This window comes from Mytilus edulis, chromosome 3, assembly GCF_963676685.1.
Source record: "Mytilus edulis chromosome 3, xbMytEdul2.2, whole genome shotgun sequence".
Lineage (NCBI taxonomy): Eukaryota > Metazoa > Mollusca > Bivalvia > Mytilida > Mytilidae > Mytilus > Mytilus edulis.
Window position 1 is genome coordinate 97288838 of NC_092346.1, and position 19516 is coordinate 97308353.

At 33.8% G+C, this 19516-nt stretch overlaps 1 protein-coding gene across 4 annotated transcripts in view; it reads left to right on the forward strand.

The window, feature by feature from the left end:
* LOC139517900 (leukocyte tyrosine kinase receptor-like) overlaps positions 1 to 19516 on the forward strand; it is a 296261-nt gene that overhangs the window by 173928 nt on the left and 102817 nt on the right. For all 4 annotated transcript variants that reach the window (XM_071309393.1, XM_071309392.1, XM_071309394.1 and 1 more), the window contains 4 exons: positions 915 to 1068; positions 3945 to 4058; positions 6552 to 6702; positions 18526 to 18699. In XM_071309393.1, the coding sequence (XP_071165494.1) occupies positions 915 to 1068; positions 3945 to 4058; positions 6552 to 6702; positions 18526 to 18699 (593 nt within the window). The remainder of the gene's footprint in view (positions 1 to 914; positions 1069 to 3944; positions 4059 to 6551; positions 6703 to 18525; positions 18700 to 19516) is intronic.

Here is a 19516-nt window from a genome sequence, read left to right on the forward strand (position 1 = left end):
CAAGGTTCTGTGAAATATGAAAAATATTTACTGGTACATACTAACCGCAAACACCGATAGATTTTCACTCCTGGAAAATACCATGTCTGGAAAAAAATTACTGGGACAAATTATCCCCAGGATAAAATATCACAGAGGGGGAAGAAATAAACCGTTACACTTCTCTGTGTCCTTATATTGCCTTTGGGGTGGGGGGTGCATAAGTTAGTGACGCATTTTATGATGATCTCCACTGTACCCACACAGCTCACCAAGGATGCTCTGAATAATGGAGGAATCAAACACTTAACACCTTACCGCTGAAAACTGAAAGAAAAACTTTGTAAAATGCACATGTACACGAAGATGATTCCTCAATTAGAAAAACACATTTAAATAGATTTAAGTTCAGTTAAATCATCCATACAAATAGTGTACCTGGCATAGGAAGAGAAATCTGCATTTAGAAACATGGAATAGAGACCAGGACAAGAAAAATACTTATGTTAAACTTTTACAAATCTCAGTTTTAAGCTTGTATAAAAACAGAACAATATGGGTGTGTTAGTATTGTACTAAGACAAGGACCAGATATTGAGTGGGAGAGAACAATATGGGTGTGTTAGTATTGTACTAAGACAAGGACCAGATATTGAGTGGGAGAGAACAATATGGGTGTGTTAGTATTGTACTAAGACAAGGACCAGATATTGAGTGGGAGAGAACAATATGGGTGTGTTAGTATTGTACTAAGACAAGGACCAGATATTGAGTGGGAGAGAACAATATGGGTGTGTTAGTATTGTACTAAGACAAGGACCAGATATTGAGTGGGAGAGAACAATATGGGTGTGTTAGTATTGTACTAAGACAAGGACCAGATATTGAGTGGGAGAGGTATTGGAGTAATTTAGATTGGTGGCTTTATTTTTCAGAATCAGTGCAGCAGGAGGTCGAGGGGGGACTGGGATCAATGCACCAAATGTTTCAGGAGGAGGCTATGTGGAGGGCAAGTTTAATTTGACAGAAGGAGAAAAGATTTATATTGTAGTAGGCCAACCAGGCTCTGATGCATGTTCTCATCAGAGGGTATGTATGATATAGACAGATTTATATTGTAGTAGGACAACAAGGCTCTAATGCATGTTCTCATCAGAGGGTATGTATGATATAGATAGATTTATATTGTAGTAGGCCAACCAGGCTCTAATGCATGTTCTCATCAGAGGGTATGTATGATATAGATAGATTTATATTGTAGTAGGCCAACAAGGCTCTAATGCATGTTCTCATCAGAGGGTATGTATGATATAGACAGATTTATATTGTAGTAGGCCAACCAGGCTCTAATGCATGTTCTCATCAGAGGGTATGTATGATATAGATAGATTTATATTGTAGTAGGCCAACAAGGCTCTAATGCATGTTCTCATCAGAGGGTATGTATGATAAAGATAGATTTATATTGTAGTAGGCCAACCAGGCTCTAATGCATGTTCTCATCAGAGGGTATGTATGATAAAGATAGATTTATATTGTAGTAGGCTAACCAGGCTCTAATGCATGTTCTCATCAGAGGGTATGTATGATATAGATAGATTTATATTGTAGTAGGCCAACCAGGCTCTAATGCATGTTCTCAACAGAGGGTATGTATGATATAGACAGATTTATATTGTAGTAGGCCAACCAGGCTCTAATGCATGTTCTCATCAGAGGGTATGTATGATATAGACAGATTTATATTGTAGTAGGCCAACCAGGCTCTAATGCATGTTCTCATCAGAGGGTATGTATGATATAGACAGATTTATATTGTAGTAGGCTAACCAGGCTCTAATGCATGTTCTCATCAGAGGGTATGTATGATATAGACAGATTTATATTGTAGTAGGCCAACCAGGCTCTAATGCATGTTCTCATCAGAGGGTATGTATGATATAGACAGATTTATATTGTAGTAGGCCAACCAGGCTCTAATGCATGTTCTCATCAGAGGGTATGTATGATATAGACAGATTTATATTGTAGTAGGCCAACCAGGCTCTAATGCATGTTCTCATCAGAGGGTATGTATGATATAGATAGATTTATATTGTAGTAGGCCAACCAGGCTCTAATGCATGTTCTCATCAGAGGGTATGTATGATATAGACAGATTTATATTGTAGTAGGCTAACCAGGCTCTAATGCATGTTCTCATCAGAGGGTATGTATGATATAGACAGATTTATATTGTAGTAGGACAACAAGGCTCTAATGCATGTTCTCATCAGAGGGTATGTATGATATAGACAGATTTATATTGTAGTAGGACAACAAGGCTCTAATGCATGTTCTCATCAGAGGGTATGTATGATATAGATAGATTTATATTGTAGTAGGACTACCGGGCTCTAATGCATGTTCTCATCAGAGGGTATGTATGATATAGACAGATTTATATTGTAGTAGGCTAACCAGGCTCTAATGCATGTTCTCATCAGAGGGTATGTATGATATAGACAGATTTATATTGTAGTAGGACAACAAGGCTCTAATGCATGTTCTCATCAGAGGGTATGTATGATATAGACAGATTTATATTGTAGTAGGACTACCGGGCTCTAATGCATGTTCTCATCAGAGGGTATGTATGATATAGACGATTTATATTGTAGTAGGACTACCGGGCTCTAATGCATGTTCTCATCAGAGGGTATGTATAAAATAAACAGACTTAGATAAATGGTAATATGCTCATCTAGATTTAAAGGTAATGTGAGCTGTCAACATGATAAATAGATGATTATAGTTTTAATTGAAAATGTCTTTATAAACATTGATATATTGTGGCTAGATTTGTCAGTGTACACTTGCTTGTTCAAAGTTCATTCTGGTACCTATGGTCTAGTTCTAGCAAATATTGTATTTCAAAATAAAATAAGTTTGTATTATAACCAACTTTTATTTTTGACTTCAAGATGTATACATGTCTGATCACAGATCTTTTGTGACCACCTAATGTCCTGCCATTTATATGTGAAGGTGTTTTAACTTTAAAAAATTATCTTTGCCGAGGTTCTTTTGAGATTGATGTTGAAAAATCGTATTGATGTTTAACAAAACCATTGACCTTGGGAGCCACATCTATAAATTCCTGGAATCTTTTTAACAAGATATTGACACATCAATTTGAAATACTAATTGAACCAAGGCTTCCAAAACAGTCATATATTCTGGACAATTGTAAAATGTCTGGTAAAAACCGACTGGGCAAAGGATGAAACGATCATCTACTATTTAGTTTTCAAGGCTTTTTCGGTCATTTTAACATATTTCAGGATCTTTTTGACCCAACCTTTTGCCTTTAACAGCCACACATTTCTGGTCATAAAAGTGACATGATGATTTTAAAATTACTATCAAATCAACCCCTACTTCAATACTTTCTAATTTTAACCAAGGCTAATTACTTGTTGGACAGCTGAAATCTACCTGTTCAGGTGACAGGTAAACTTGAACTATTTTCAATACCGGACATCGTATAAATGATTGGTCTATTCACAATTAAAATATTTTAAATGTTCTATGTTAGGTCATACAGTTCTTCAACTTTTCCTGTTCATACACATCCTTGGCTTTCAAATATTTACCTTTGACCATTCCTGATAAAGGTAAATCCAGATAATCACTTGGGAAATATGAAACTGGTGAAGTGTTGTTTAATTTTTCTTATAATAAATAAAAAGGATAACATCTAGGATTAAACAAAATTTGGACAAACTAATTCCAAAATTATCAAAGATTTATGCTATTTGTTAAATAGAATTAAAACCATAATATGACAAGCAGTTTTAAGTCAGTTAATCAACTGTAAGAGATTGATTCAGTAATAAAACAATCAAATATTATTGTGGAATTAGGAAGTCAAGTAGTTGTACATAACAAGTATGAAATTTGCAAGTGTCAAGATATATTTTCAGAATGGTGAAATAAAGGATGTTTGTCACAAAGGCCTACCAGCCAATGAGGAGGAATTCTTGAGAAGACATGGATGGGGTGGAGGTGGTGGGGGAGGGGCCACTTTTGTATTTAAGGTATGTATAGTGTATACTTTTGTCTGCATGGTTAGGAAGGGACATCTTATATGTTTAATATACTGTGTATAGTTAATCTGCATTGTTGGGGAGGAACAACTTGTTTTATGTTTAAGGTCTTGTGTATAATTAGTCAGCATGTTTGGGTAGGGACATCTAATATATATTTAAGGTATATATGATGGATACTCTGTCTGCATGTTTAGGGAGGGATACCTTATATGTTTTAGGTATTATTAAATTAAAATTGAAAATGGAAATGGGGAATGTGTCAAAGTGACAACAACCCGACCATAGAGCAGACAACAGCGGAAGGCCACCAATGGGTCTTCAATGTAGCAAGAAACTCCTGCATCTGGAGGTGTTCTTCAGCTGGCCCCTAAACAAATATGCATACTAGTTCAATGATAATGGACATCATACTAAACTTCCAATTATACACAAGAAACTAAAATTAAAAATCATTCCAGACTAACAAAGGCCAGAGGCTCCTGACTTGGAACAGGCTCAAAATTGCTGCGGGGTTAAACATGTTTTTGAGATCTCAACCCTCCCCCTATACCTCTAACCAATGTAAAAAAACAAACGCACAACAATACGCACAATAAAACTCAGTTTAAGAGAAGTCTGAGTCTGATGTCAGAATATGAAACAAAAGAAACTAAACAAAATGACAATAATACATAAATTAACAGAGGATCACTAGCAGTTACTGACATGCCAGCTCCAGACCTATGAATATCAGGCACAATCCCTCCTGTTAGGGGTTTAGTATTATATCATTTTGAAATATATGAGAACAACATAACCCGAGTCATGACAACAACTGGTTTGAGAATAAATGTGTTTAATTCCGATGCAAAGACCCTATAAGTGAATCAATATTAAAGCCAAAATATGCAAATCTTTAATGACCTGACAAGGGTATATTAACTATATCCCCTCTTAATAAGTCTGTTTACAGCGGATTCCATTGAGTGTGTAGCCGAAGGTAATATTTTTGGTTAGCTGAACCGTGAAGTCATTGTTAGGTTAAGTAAACTACCCTACTTTAATAGACTAGTCCGACAGAAAACCATCGATCTGTCCACCTGACCTAATAATGACTTCACGGTTCATCTAACAGGCAAGCTAACCAAAGATATTACCTGTTGCTTCTCACTCAGTTGAATGCGCTGTAAAGGTTTTGTTAGCTTTTGAGGTGAATACTGACATTTTTGTGCTTTGTAAAGAATATTACCATAAAAGATTGGATGTGAAATAAGATTGGTATGAGATGTCTGCATGTTGAGTTATATTTACAAATTATTTCCTTGTACTGATGATAAAATTTAGTAAATGTTTTGACTTCAGTTTGTGATATCAAAAACCCTGGTGTAATAATTTTTCAGTAATACATAAATTTCTCTTGCTAAAATCTAATACGTTGTTACATACACGAGTGTACACTTTGTCTATATTGTTGTTTAGGCTACTGTGTATTGTATGTATACATATTTGGAGAGGAACAGCTAATATGTTAAAGTCATTATATATACATATTGTTTGCATGTTTGGGAGGGTCGAATTATATGCTTAAGGTGTTGTGTTTACTCTGGTCACATTGTTCGCTTTAGTCATGAAATGTCTGTTGAAATAAACACTGTCTTGTTATACAAGATGTCAGTGTTTATATTCGAATGTAACCGCATCTCTGATGGTCTAATGTAATCCCATCTTTGATGGGATGGGCCAATAAGGTTTTGTCATTATAACTATATATATATGTTATTAATAAATATGAATTATTTGTCAAATTATATTCTTATAATCAATAATCAACACTGCTGTCATAAGGGAATTGTAATTAAGTACCTATGGACCTAGGTGCAGGAGCTTCTCGCTACATTGAAGACCCATTGGTGGTCTTTGGTTAGGTTGTTGTAGCTTTGACACATTCCCCATTTCCATTCAGATTCTCAATTTTATTATTTCTAGTTTATCCTGCACTTTGACGATCATAAAGATTCTTGCTGAACTTTAATAGACTTGATTGATTATATAGGGAATCACTGAAGCATGACTGGAGTGCCCCCCCCCCCCCATTCCCCCCCCCCCATTCCCCCCCCCCCCCGCCCCTCCCCCTTTAGGTCAGTCAGCGGGCCCCCCTTTATGAAAAGTTCTGGATCTGTCACTGATAGAGCAGGGATACAGGCGATCCCCTCAATCTGTTCCCCCCTTAGGTCAGTCAGCGGGCCCCCCTTTATGAAAAGTTCTGGATCTGCCACTGAAAGAGCAGGGATACAGGCGATCCCCTCAATCTGGTAAATATCATAATAAAGGCAAGCATAAAAGACAACCTTTTTTCGGGGGAAGGACATCACTTGAAAACTGGTCTATTGCCCTTCCTGTCATTTCAAGGTTGTTGAAAGGTTATTTTGATTACCATGATGATATTTATATAGCCCTTAAACAATAAAAGTAAATATATTTATGACTATAGTTTTATTTCAGTATGATGACAAAGATAATGTTGTGCCATTAATTGTAGCTGGAGGGGGAGGAGGTCAAGGTTACAGAAGTTCTGGAACACAACATAAAAAGAGAATTCTAAATACTTATAATACCAGTGGAAGTAATGGAGTTACCACCCATTATAGTTCAGGTAATTTTCATTTGATATCAAACATAATTATTTATATAGCAGAGTTGGTTTCATGTGAACTGAAATAAAGCATGCATGCGTGAAATCAGTTTTAAGTAAAAATACTTCAAATCACATACTAACTGTTTTTTTTTATGCCCCACCTACGATAGTAGAGAGGCATTATGTTTTCTGGTCTGTGCGTCTGTTCGTCCGTCCGTCCGTCCGTTCGTCTGTCCGTTCGTCCGTCTGTCCCACTTCAGGTTAAAGTTTTTGGTCAAGGTAGTTTTTGATGAAGTTGAAGTCCAATCAACTTCAAACTTAGTACACATGTTCCCTATGATATGATCTTTCTAATTTTAATGTCAAATTAGAGTTTTTATCCCTATGTCACGGTCCACTGAACATAGAAAATGAAAGTGCGAGTGGGGCATTCGTGTACTGAGGACACATTCTTGTTTGTTTCATATAATCTCTTGTATGTAATTTTAAAATTCCAGATTGACATTGAATATCTATTATAACTTGACTTCCTTGTGATCAAAGATGTGGGACATATGCCATTAAGACAGCAACTCAACAACATGAAACATAAAAAGACATTTAGAGGTCAACAAACTTGTCTCCAGCAATAGGGGCCATCTCTGAATGACCTTGAGTTTTATAAAGAGAATACAGTAAGGACCTGATTGCCCATTATGTAAAACAAAAATAAAAAACAAAAAAAAGTCTCCATTAAATTGTTTTTTGAATGATGTTATTGATATGAACTTAACTTTGTAATATTATTAATTTGAACTTTGACTTGGGTGGACATGAGTTCTTGGCATCTGTCATTGTCTGCCATGATCCATCTGTCATTTTGACAGCCCCTTGTTTGGGTTATTTAGATGCAGGACAATAAATTTTAAGTGCATGAGAAATTTGATAAAATCTGAAGCATCAGTGCAGTGTATTGCTTAAGGGTGTGCATTTTTGTTATTTAAAATCCTAGCCTAGCTTATTTATAAGTCTGGCTATTTAGGAACTTGTGTCTATATTCATTCTGAAGGAAGGTTTTTTATCTCTCTTTTGACGTTAATTTTGGTAAAAATAAAAAATAAAAGATAGAACTACTGACAATGTTTGTTACAACTGACATTACTGATTGGTAATTTGTTCCTGTGCTGTTTCCTTTTTTTGACACAAATGATGGACTAGCATCATTCTAAATTTTATTAAATTCGTAGGATGAAACCTATTAAAATAAACTTGAAGGAAATATCTCTTTAGCAGCTATTAAACATGTTGGTTATTGGAGATGATTTAATATGGTATTGTTGTATGTCTGCAGGTAATAGACTTCTCGGTGAGATTGTTTCCTTTATACTATAGATTATTAAATCAGCACACCCTCATTATATCATATTAATAAGGAGCATCAGTCTACCTTAGTTTTCTGAACTTTTAAGTCTGAAAAAAACAGGATCTTAAAAAGTTTTTTTTCTTTTTATTTTACAATTAAATTGTTGTTTTCAATTATTCTGCTTATTTTAGAAACATCACAAAAAATAAATATGTTTGTTACAGAGGCTTGAAGCCTGAATTTGAAAATTATGTTCTATTTGAAAAATCTAAAGCTGTGAACTACATTTTTGGGGCATCTCTCCCCATACAGAAAAAATGATCACTAGGCCAACTGCATTGCTCAACTGGCCGCCAGTTGAGCTAACAATTGAGGGACAGTTGAGGGCTAGCTGGCCATCAGTTGAGCAAATAGTTGAGGGCCAGTTGAGGGCTAGCTGGATTTTTGCCATGCAAATTAGGTAGCCCTCAACTTTCAATGCTCAGCTTTATGCAAATTAGTTCAGCAACGTTGAGAAAATATCATAGTTGAGGGCTAGGTGTCCAACAGTTGAGCAATTAGAGTTGAGGGCTACCTGGCCAACAGTTGAGGACCAGGTCATTAAAAGTTGAGGGCTAGGTGGCCAATAGATGAGGGCCAGGTCATTAAAAGTTGAGGGCTAGGTGGCCAATATATGAGGGCCAGGTCATTAAAAGTTGAGGGCTAGGTCTTAAAAAGTTGAGCATTATGTGGTAATTGTAAACTGATGACTACACATTGTAGAAAAAATTTAAATTGTGTATTTTTATAGCCAAAATACTGCTGAAAGATCTTAACTCACAACAGACTACATGAATGCTTTATCTTTGCCTTTTAGAAGTTATCTAGCAAATAAGAATAGATCTCTAGTTTTATACCAAATTCATTATATTAGAATATTTTTATTTTATTAGTAATACTTTCTAAAACAAATTGTCTTAATAATAAAATAAACATGTCTCCTGTCTTACACATTTTGACAATATATAAATTAATGCATAAATATATTTTCTAACTTTTTCTTCACTCTTTAAAGTTTATAAAGAAAACACTTTAAATATCACTATTTTGACCTAAAAGAGCATAATTATACACTTATTCAAAATGGTGGAAATCAAATCTAATCCAATGTACTTACCAACAGATGTTTCCAGAAATATGTGTTTAAACATCAATCTAAATCCAAGAGTCATGTCATCAGAAGAATACACTGCACTTTTCAATGTCAATACAGTTATTTGTAACTTTTTTTTATCTACATTCATTGTAAAACTCATATTTTATTCATGATAGCTCAGAAGACATCTTTGTTTGCCATGTGCATGCTCAAACCAAGTTCAAATTTTAAATGTTTGAGGTTCTTTTGGGTATTGTGACAGTGTGATCACTTTGAGATTTGCCCCTAATAATAACTGTTTATTACCTAAATCTTGAATATTTGATATATCTTATAATAAAAGAAATATTGTTTGTTTTTTTATCTTTATGTCAAAGATTTAGTTAAGTTAAAATACAGAAAAATGAATAAATTTGAAAACATGTGCTTCCCTTAATTTTGCCTCAAACTTTGTGTACATTTATAAATAATACTTCCTGTCCATTTGCACTAAAGACAGATAAAACAGATGGCACATAACATTTATATCACCAGGTCATATTTCTAATTGCTCAACTTTTGCTCAACTATTAAAAAAAAAATCAAAGTCTGAACGCTCAACTTTTCCTCAACTACAAAAATTTCAAAGTCTGAATGCTCAACTTTAGCTCAACTACAAAAATTTCAAAGTCTGAAAGCTCAACTTTTGCTCAACTATATAAAAACCCAAGATCAATTGCTCAACTTTTCCTCAACTTAATGGCCAGCTTCAGTTGAGGGCCAGTTGAGCGACATCTATCAAACATACAGTGCTTGGCCAGGTTTGAGTTGAGCTAAGATGCTCAACACCTAGCCCTCAACTATTTTGCTTAAAACAGCTAGCCCTCAACTGTCTGCCACATGGCCATCAACTGGCCCTCAACTTTTTTTTCTGTAGGGGTCTAGCTGTCTAGGCAAAACATATGAAATGAAATGAAAAGAAGTTGCTTTATAAAATTGAAATTACAGAGAGCTCTTTTATTTTACTTTCTTAACTCTTGGGATAAAAAGATTTTTAGAGAAAGATATTGACCTGATTTTATGTTAGTTGACAATGATGAGTTACAGATCAAGTTTAAGTTTCGTTCCGCTACACTTATTCTTGCCGAAATAATGGGCTTTGGACTTTGATAAATTGTTGAAAATCACAGTTATACGGACTTTTTTTCTAAACACTTTCAGATATTGAGATGATTTTTAGCATGTGAGTTAATCGAGATGACTTACAGATCAAGTTTAAGTTTTGTTCTGCTCAGCTCATTTTTGCCGAAATAATGGGCTATGGAATTTGATAAATTGTTGAAAATCACAGTTATACAGACTTTTTTTCTAAACACTTTCAGATATTGGGATGATTTTTGTCATGTGAGTTAATCAAGATGAGTTACAGATCAAGTTTAAGTTTTGTTCCGCTCAGCTCATTTTTGATGAAATTACAGACTATGGACTTTGATAAATTGTTGAAAATCACAGTTATACAGACTTTTTTTCTCAACACTTTCAGATATTGGGCTGATTTTTATGGCCCCTCAACGAAGTTGTCAGTGCCATATAGTTTTAACTTTGTTCGAAATTCCGTAATTCTGTAATTCAGTAATTCAGTAATTCCGTAACTCTGTAATTCTGTAATTCCATAATTCCCAAATTCCGTCATTCTGTCATTCCGCAACAAACCAATATACAGAGTTTTTTCTTAACACCTTCAGATATTGGGCTGATTTTTGGTATGTGAGTTAACCATGATGTGTCACAGATCAAGTTTAAGATTCGTTCCACTCCCTAATTTTTGTATAAATTACAGGCTTTGGACTTTGAGAAATTGTTGTAAATCACAGTTATACAGACTCGTTTTCTAAATGCCTTCAGATATTGGGCTGATTTTTTATATGTCAATTAACCATGATGAGTTACAGATCAAGTTTAAGTTTTGTTCTGCTCTGCTAATTTTTGCCGAAATTATGAGTGTTTGACTTTGATAAATTGTTGAAAATCACCATTATACAGACTTTTTTTCTATACACCTCCAGATTTTGAGCTGATTTTTGATATGTGAGACTACATGATGTTTGTGTCCACATGTGTTATTCAAATTGCAGATTTTTCCACTGTTTGGGAGGTGGACATTCATGTCGCTTTGACACATCTTTTACCGTTGACTCAGGGCTCATTCCCTCACGTCAACCGTTTTATTCTAAACATTCAGCAACATCTCAGATTCTTATGATTGTCTTGCTTTAAAAGGTAAAAACAAGCAAAAGGATTGAACATAAACAACTTTCCTGTAATGTTCTTCTCATAATCTTCATGTTTGATTTTTCTCTTGACTTATATGCGTGTTTTTAACAACACGGAAAATCAGAATTAAGCAGTATTTATATTTAGTGTTTTTATAAATTTAGAAACACGTCAGAGGGAATTCCCCAGTTTTGATAAATGCGAGAGTTCTTTGAATTCCGATAATTCTATTTCTGTCATATAAGAACTAAAGTGGAGTTTTCTATATTTTACCGTTATGATACTGATACTGTACTCTCATAAAGAAATTGAGACACATTCATCATATCATAAATTAAATAAACGTTCTTGTTCCAAATCGCAAGTCGCGGGTTTGTTTATGTATTAATGCGCATGCGTATAGTTTTCTTGATTTCAAGGGGTATCAGATTGAGTGATTGTTCTGGATTCCCCGCTTATTAATTAATTTGAAACTCATTGGATTCTTTCTATGTCTGCCTGCTATTGAGGGTTTAATACTGTTGTTGCATAATTTAAAATCATATGCATCATTTAAATTAAAATCAATGAAGTTTTACCTATAACACCCCTTTAGCCGAAATGGAGTCTTCCATATTATCGTTTCGAGTTGTCTCCCTTTCAGAAGTATTTCCCGTCAAAATCGTCGAGAAAAAATTAACTCGTTAGATGTCGATAAACGTCGTATTATATTAAGAACGATCTCAATTTAAACAGAGGAGTGTGTATGGAAGGATTCATGCCCCCTGACCCAAAGGAAATTAATAATTAAAGAGTTAGAAATGGGGTTCCTCCTAGAATTAACGTGATAAGATACGAAGTGAATAGTCCGAGATTACTGGGTACAAGTCAAATCGGCACCTGGTCAAATCGGCACCCATAGAAAAAGTCAAATCGGCACCTGGTTAAATCGGCATCTAGTCAAATCAGCACCTATTTAAAATTCAATTCGGCATCCAATAATACTTGATATAATATATGGGACTGGGAAATGGGGTTCCTCCTAGAATTAACGGTGATAAGATACGAAGTGAATAGTTCCGAGATTACAGGGTACAAGTCAAATCGGCACCCATAGAAAAAGTCAAATCGGCACCTGGTTAAATCGGCATCTAGTCAAATCGGCACCTATTTAAAATTCAATTTGGCATCCAATAATACTTGATATAATATATGGGACTGGGACTATTTAAGTTTGTAATTTAAGTATACTAGCATAAAAGTCCCCAACGGTCCCAGCTTGTCTGGCAAATCAGCCGTCGGACATCAGAGTAATCTCGAACTATGAAGTGAAATACCTTCTCTCTCTCTCTCAGTGACTGCTGTGGAAAGTAAACTTGGAATTGATAGCACACAAATAAAACACAATAAGTACATTGTTCGAACACTTGTATCCGGGATTAGCTATTTTCAAAGTTGAGTGACTATTCAGATTTATATTACCTTTGCATGTGCAGTTGAAGTAAGGCGTCAAAGAAAAAAAATATAATAGCCTTTCAAGACGTCATAATTATTTGGACTATCAAGGCCAGGGCTGCCAAAAATGCGTGAGACTCACGCATGTTCATGCTTTTTTGCAGCAGTATCCTTGGATCAATTTTTTCCTCTTTGATCTTTTCTATTTTTGCCAAATCTCACGAATTTGCTTAATGAAAAGTTGGCAGAACTGCTATACATGTGTCAATGAAAACTATATGGCAATCGTATCCCTCAGAGCATTCTGCTCTTTGATTTATGATTTCCAATGAGACTATAATGACAAAGATGAAACAATAACAGATAACTTGCTTCTGCTGGTTTTTTGTATTTTCAGCCGACATTGAACTTTGGCCATTGTTGAAGCAGTATTTGTTAACATCCTTGTCATTAGTCTTTTAGTGGATAGTTGTCTCATTGACAATGATCCCACACATCTCCTCATTTCAAGCGATTACTTTATTATCCATCAACAACCTAGGAAGTTTCTATCACATGTGTCCAAAACTTTAGAACTTATATATATAATATGACATACTTAATCTAGAATCAGCTGAGCAAAATTACAGTGGAAATATCAATATAAAACACCAGTTATTGTGAAATTAAGTTTTCCACAGAGTCATCTCCTCTTGGTCAAGGTATCCAAACTTCTGTCTGTTCCTTTGTCCCATTGAATAAATACAATAGCCATTTTTCTCTGTGTAGTTTCTTCACTAGGACCTTTAAATTTGTTCTAAGAGAAATCCATCACTCATTGATTTATTTACCTGAGAAAAAAAATGATCATCTAAATTGATGAAAATACATATATTATCTCACAAACTGCATACAATGCTGTATTCATTTTATATCAATAATTAATTAGCAATATGTTCAAATGTAAACACTGATTCAAACATTAAAAGTTGATTTCTGACAAAGTTTTCATAATGCTGGAATTGTTGAACAACTTTTACTGGCGTATACAGCCTATTGAATTTTGTCTTTTTCCTCTTTCCTCCCCTGACTGATCCTTCCCACCTCCTCATTCCCATGTTCCCTTACCCCTGTCCACCCCCTCAGCAGGGAATGCAATTTCAAAATGTTTAATTCATGTAACCCCATTTGCACTGACCTCAATGTTGCTGTTTTGAAAGATCGGATTAATTAGAACTTTAGATAATAGATAAAGCTGTAAGATGTTTGGGTTTTCCATGGGGGATAGATACAATTATAAAAAGATAATATGATCGCTTTTGGGATGACAAGGCCAAATTAATCAACGTATTGTAATCAAATTTTGCATTATATAATTGTAAAAACTAAAAAAACGTTTACTTTAACACAATTCATAATTAATTAGTTTTAATTAGAATTTGAACTTTATAATGCTGTGCTTCTAGGAGTCTCAAATGTTGTTATTAAGTAGCAGAATTTGTAGGTGTTAGTAAATCAAAGGGATTTTTCTGCCAATTAATTTGACAAATGAGGAAATATTGTCATATTAAATAAGTATCCTGGCTTTTGTATAATCAACTGATAATAAAGATAAAATGTCAGTGACGGGTATAATAGATGTATTCTCCAATATATAATGTTGAATTAAGGGTGATCTTTAATGTAATGTATATAAGGAATTTCAGAAATATTTCGATCCCTTTAATCCTTCCCAATTTTTAATCTCTTTTTAATCCTCCCAATATTCCAATATTTCTATATCTGAATCCTCCCAATATTTCATTATCTTAATTCTCCAAATATTCCAATCTCTTAATCTTCCCAATATTTTATTATCTTAATCCTCCCAATATTCCAATCTCTTAATCTTCCCAATATTTCAATCTCTCAATCCTACAGTACTAATATATAAATCTCTTTAAACAAACCCCAAATATTTTTAGGTCTATATTCCTCCAAATTTTTCTTAAGCTCTTAATTCTCCCAATATTTTTGGTCTTTAATCCCTCTAATATTTCAATGTCTGAGAAAAGTGTGAATAATTTATACATTTCAAATATGTATTTTTGTCAGTATTGACCAAGTCTAGGTTTGTTAACATTAATGTTTTAGTTTTTGTCAGTATTGACTTAGTCCAGTTTTGTTAACATTAATGTTTTAGTTTTTGTCAGTATTGACTAAGTCCAGTTTTGTTAACATTAATGTTTTAGTTTTTATCAGTATTGACTAAGTCCAGGGTTTGTTAACATTAATGTTTTAGTTGCTGTCAGTATTGACTAAGTCCAGTTTTGTTAACATTAATGTTCTAGTTTTTGTCAATATTGACTAAGTCCAGTTTTGTTAACATGAATGTTTTAGTTTTTGTCAGTATTGACTAAGTCCAGTTTTGTTAACATTAATGTTTTAGTTTTTATCAGTATTGACTAAGTCCAGGGTTTGTTAACATTAATGTTTTAGTTGCTGTCAGTATTGACTAAGTCCAGTTTTGTTAACATTAATGTTTTAGTTTTTGTCAGTATTGACTAAGTCCAGTTTTGTTAACATTAATGTTTTAGTTTTTGTCAATATTGACTAAGTCCAGTTTTGTTAACATTAATGTTTTAGTTTTTGTCAATATTGACTAAGTCCAGTTTTGTTAACATGAATGTTTTAGTTTTTGTCAGTATTGACTAAGTCCAGTTTTGTTAACATGAATGTTTTAGTTTTTGTCAATATTGACTAAGTCCAGTTTTGTTAACATTAATGTTTTAGTTTTTGTCAATATTGACCTAGTCCAGGTTTGTTAACGTAAAGCCAAGTTAAATAAAATTGAGAATGTCAATGGGGAATGTGTCAATGACCACAGAATGTCTACATTGTGATATGTTATGTAAATCATCCCACTTCAGTCTTGTTTTGTTAGAAAATAGAATCATGGAACTTAGTAGGACAAGTTTATTTAATTTGAGATATGATTATGCTGTCAGTTTTCATCATCTGTGATTTGTACCGATTGTGTCATTTAATTTTGCCGATTCAGCATTAATCTATTTAAGGTTATATCTGGTAACATGGTTTAAGTACTGTTAGGTTGATGATATGTAGTGTCACTGTTGATCAGCTCCGAATAATATTTCAATTCCTTACATAATACAGCATAATTATGTTGTTTTAAGTTGACAAACATCTCTTTTGGTTTTGATTTACTTTTCAAAGTTAGCTTTGATATATGTGATAAGAACAATAAGTTGGGTTCTGTTCTAAGGCCTGTTGCACAATTTTGAATTAATTAGCAATAAGCAATTTTCTGTCTATCGAATGGTATTTTTTCTGAATTTTCTGCTGACAGGCAAGACCTATCCTTGTGTCAACTGTAAAACTTGGCTGTACTTGGACAGTAGTTATCTTATCACAGCATAGTTTTTCTCTGACCAACCTTTTGATAAAAACACTTTGAAAGTGATTACAAATGACCTAGACCAAGTTAACATGGTGAAAGTGTTGTTATTTGACACCAAAAAAATATCACATCATCGTAGTCATCCCAAGACATTTGGTTTCCAGACAATAACTTAAGTATAAGTAAATAGAAATCTATGAAATTTAAACACAAGGTTTATAATCACAAAGGGAAGGTTGGGATTGATATTGGGGGTTATGGTCTTAACAGCTCAGAAACTAGGGGCCAAAGAAGGCCCCAAATAACATTGTTTCTAGTTTCCAGACAATAACTTGAGGAACAGTGTATGAATCTCTCAGAAATTATACCACAAATTTCCATACCACAATGGGATGATTAGGATTGACTCTAACCGTTTAGGAATTAGGGGCAAATAAGGGGGGAAAACAAGGGTTTCCTGGTTAATGGACGATTTAAAAGCAGTGTAAGGGAGGTAATCCAAAAATATTTAAAATAGAATGTTGTGTATGTTTGGATTACCTCCCTTACACTGCTTTCAAATTATGTATAAAGAAATGCTGGTTTGTCTTAAGTGATTAGCTGTCAATTTTTTTTTAGAAGTTACTGTTACTGTGACTTGACAGTTAATGTTGCTCTCCACCTATTGCAACTCATTCAAAATTCTGACCAAATTGCAATTTGTTATATAAAACCAAACTGTTCAACTGGTCAGAAATTTGAACAAACTGCTGTAGAAAACCACAGTCAAGTCGTGAAAGTGCAAGGTGATATAATAAAACATACTTACAATCCTATAAGACTTTAACTCCACATTTGTGCTGATGTGAAAATTTAATCAATCAGTTTGTATAGATATTTTATAGTCATTTTCATTCTAAAGGTGAAATGTAATTTTGAATTGCTATTAAAATGTCCAAACTAAGTTTTTTTTATAGTTTTTCTTTCGAAGAGTCACAAGAATCAGATATTATGTGAATTAAAACATTTCATATTCAGTAAAATATGTGTGAAATTGCAATATCTACCCCATGGAAACTTATAAATAACGTATTGTTATTTCACCCATGTTTAATACCGAATATATGTTGTTTTAGTTCAAATGATGTCTGATTCTTATGAATATAGTAGAATTTTCAAAATAAAATTATTTGACAGCTGAATTTGGACATTTTTATAGCAATTCAAAATTACATTTCACCTTTTGCATTGTAATGACTATAATATATCTTTACAAACTGTTAGACTGACCATGTCACAACAACAATACAGTGGAGTTAAAGTCTTATAGGATTGTAAGTATGTTTTATTTTTTCACCTTGCACATTCACATTTTGACTGAACAGTTTGTTCAAAATTCTGACCAGTTGAACAGTTTGGTTTTATATAACAAATTGCAATTTGGTCAGAATTTTGAATGAGCTGCAATAGTCAGAGAGCAACACTAACAATTAAGTCACTGTAAAGGAATATTAATTTAAGCTGTGATTATGTGTGTCATGTTCTATTTTAAGACTTTTATGATGTATAACAATTGGTAATTATGGTTGCAAACTAAAACCATTTGAATTGAGATTACCAAATCTCATGGAAAAGATTTTTTTTTAGAAAAAGGAGGGGGGGGGGGAGGGGGGGGGGGAAGGTGAGAAAAAAGGGGGGCAATTTTTTTCTCATTTCAGATTTATGGAATTAAAAAGGAAATTTATCCAAATGTTTTTTTATTTTTTTTTGCAATAAAATAAGGTGGAGGTCAATACGCAACAGCATAGTGTATTGCACAAAAGCAAAAAACTGAATGTAAATTCAAATTAATTAACCAATTCTAAGTCCTTTGACTACAGTTATTCTGTGTCACAAACCTATTATGGTTCAAATATTTAATTACATTTTAAATTCAGACCTGTATCAAGCGCGAATATTGTGTTCATTTTTTCCCCAACTGTTCAGGGTTGGAACTCTGTGGTCGTATCCTGCTGCGCTAAGCAAAACATTTTTTTTTTTTGTCACAACTTTTTTTTTAAGAAGAATTTTGATAGTGACAACAGATGACTTAGTTTACCTGGTAATAACATGTTGTTATAATAGTTGGAATAGAGAACCCTGTATCCTGGGTCAGGCTTTTCTGTTTTAGAAAACAAATATAATGCAGAAATTTTTAATGGTTGTTTACTAACAGGTGGGGGTGGTGGATAGAATGGAACAACCCTGTATCCTAAAACAGAATTTTCTCATTTAGAAGTTAAATAATACAAAAAGACTATTATTTTTGTTTACTTTCAGGTGGTGGTGGGGGATGGAATGGAACAACCCTGTATCCTCAGGCAGGCTATTCTCTTCTAGAAGGTGCTACTGGTGGCCTTTCTTGTAATGGCAGCTTTTCTGTACAGACCCCAGGAGGATTTGGAGGGGGTGGAGCTGCTTGTTTATCTGGTGGTGGTGGTGGGGGATTCACAGGTAAGCTACTGTAACAATAGGTAATACTGCTGTGGATTTATTATTATTCATGGAATACCTATTTCCATAGATTTCATAGGGATAAGTAAACCACAAATTTTAATGCTTAACAGGGTACAAATTACTTTGGGCTAGAATGGAGACCAACAAGAATCAAATATCCATGAAAATACACTTTCTTCATTCCACGAATTTTTTATTAATGAAATATTTTAAAAGCAACCAATTGACATAAAAAAACATATATAGGTCACAATATAAAAAAGAAGATGTGGTATGATTGCCAATGAGACAACTGTCCACAAGAGACCAAAATGACACAGACATTAACAACTATAGGTCACCGTACGGTCTTCAACAATGAGCAAATGTATGTAAAAAAGGGATATAAAAAAGTGTTAAACTAATGATAAAAGTAGTCACTGTGACCTACATTTTTAGGATTGAGACATAAATGTTTGTTTCTCATGTATTGAGTGATCATTTTAAAGCTCTTTGATGTTAAGTTTCAAGTTTAATATCAATTGTATCATCATATCAATCTCATCAAGACAACTTAAGACATGGCATCCTTTTGTAATCATAGTTAACCTATAAATTATGTTTTACCGCGAGCTATGTCTGGTTATAGTTATTATTTTAAAGATATCTTCCTTGTCCAGACTGTAGATAAACAATAGACATAATTCAATCACTCAACGGTTTGTATCAGAATGGGTCAGTTCTGTTGTCCTGTCAATAACCATCTTACATTGACACCTAAAGCTGTTATTATGTAATACAGATTGAATAGGTTATTGTGAGAGTGTTTCCAGGA